The sequence below is a fragment of the Amphimedon queenslandica genome, unplaced genomic scaffold (genome assembly GCF_000090795.2).
Source record: "Amphimedon queenslandica unplaced genomic scaffold, v1.1 AMPQUscaffold_5476_Cont22556, whole genome shotgun sequence".
In the NCBI taxonomy this organism is placed as follows: Eukaryota; Metazoa; Porifera; class Demospongiae; order Haplosclerida; family Niphatidae; genus Amphimedon; species Amphimedon queenslandica.
The window spans coordinates 1-1,684 of NW_003554223.1; the positions used below are offsets into that span (position 1 = coordinate 1).

Here is a 1,684-nt window from a genome sequence, read left to right on the forward strand (position 1 = left end):
TTGTCTTTGTTCAAAATTCCATAATAGTACCTTTAGTTCTATTGCTCTCTTTGGCTGCAGTACTAATATCTGTAGTGGGTTCAACTGTCTCTATACTTGCATAGATAAAAATAAACAAAAAACTTAATAAATACCTTTAGCTCTAACACTTTCTTTAGCTCTAACACTTTCTTCAATAGGTAAAACTCTCTCTATTATCATGAACCATTACATTAACAACTATTAATATTACAATACCTTTATATCTAACACTCCTAGTAGTAGGTACAGCGATTGCTGTCTCTAATTAAAAAATAATGACAAGCATAAATTATTTGAGACATACCTTTAGACCTCACAGCCTTCTTAGCATTAGAAGTAACAGAGGCATCAACTGTCTCTAAAAATAAATCAGAATAATTAATAGTGATACGAATACCTTTAGTAGTAGCAGTTCCCTTGATAGGTGCAACTCTTTTTGCTTCTACATTAATAATAAAAAGTATTGCAGCTAATTTTAAAGGCCTTTACTGTTATTAGCTGTGACAGTATGTGTCTGTGTTTCTATACCTACACAATTATAAAGCATTATAGAATAATATTATGTTTCATGCATACTGTTTGCAGCACTCATTGAAAGCTCTTCTCCTTCATCAGTGTCTACAATTACCAATGAATGAAATACTAATTTACTGTTACATACCATTACTCAAGGAATCTTGGTCTTCATCTTCAGCATTTGAATCTTAATATTAATAAATACATTATGTTCAACATAATAATATGAATTCATCAACACCCACCTTGAGATGTCATATTAGCAGGGGCGTATCTGAGGGGGGGCCTACAGGGGCCTGGGCCCCCCCATCAATTGTTGTAGATAATGATATTCATTGTTTGTTTTATTACTTACCACCTAGTAATAAAAATTAACCACCTTGTAATCATTTACAATACATTGCACAGCAGTAAATGTACAAGAAATAAGAAGTAGACAGAAGCAAAACACTCATTTTATAGTAATCATTGTTGAAAATGTAAGATTTTGTTGCTTTAAAATACGCAAAATGCTATTTTAGTGCACTATACGAACGCTAAAAAGGGGTGTGGCCAAATTTTCGGCGCGCTTCGCGCGCCATTTATCTCTGTGCCCTCTCATCATTTCCTTCCCAGCTACGCCCCTGCATATTAGGACGATATAACTGAACCCATAACTCATACCTCTCATCCGGAATGTCATACCCATTTTCAAACCTCTTAGAGAATTGCCTGTGCTCACTCATAGTAAAATCTAAAAATATGGTCCAATATCAGATTAAATTTTTCACAATAAGATATATTACTTGCACTTCTCTTCAACTCTTTTACTCTATTAGCTTCCTTCTGGTTCTCAAGTCTAGCAATTCTTTTACGCTCCTTCTCCTTCAAGGCTTCCTGCTTCACTCTTTCCTTTTCCTCTATACATGTCATGAATTCAACACTAGTCAATACTCTTCCACATGATTTAGGCTTCAGGGTGGGCTTGCTACTGGGATGACTAGGAGTTTTCAGAAAAGACTCTATAGGCATTACTCTTCGCATTGGAGTGACAGCTTGCGATAAATCATTCTCTGAAAGTGATCTCTCCAAGAGACTAGAATTGAATGAAGAATCGTGATCCCTCGTTCTCTTTATGTCTGGACTATAGAGCGGTATGTATGCTAGA

At 35.3% G+C, this 1,684-nt stretch overlaps 2 protein-coding genes across 2 annotated transcripts; both read right to left on the minus strand.

Annotated features, from left to right (window-relative positions):
- Positions 1-10: 10 nt before the first annotated feature.
- On the minus strand, positions 11-1,145 carry LOC109592357 (uncharacterized). Its single transcript, XM_020007822.1, has 9 exons — positions 783-1,145; positions 683-724; positions 598-639; positions 511-549; positions 419-463; positions 326-373; positions 238-282; positions 135-191; positions 11-90 (listed from the first exon to the last, which is right to left on the minus strand). Exons 1-9 carry the CDS (start codon positions 793-795, stop codon positions 11-13), a joined length of 411 nt encoding a protein of 136 aa, XP_019863381.1. The 5' UTR covers positions 796-1,145.
- LOC109592358 (uncharacterized) lies at positions 1,119-1,677 on the minus strand. The gene is made up of 2 exons (XM_020007823.1): positions 1,323-1,677; positions 1,119-1,270 (listed from the first exon to the last, which is right to left on the minus strand). Exons 1-2 carry the CDS (start codon positions 1,558-1,560, stop codon positions 1,119-1,121), a joined length of 390 nt encoding a protein of 129 aa, XP_019863382.1. The 5' UTR covers positions 1,561-1,677.
- Positions 1,678-1,684: the final 7 nt, after the last annotated feature.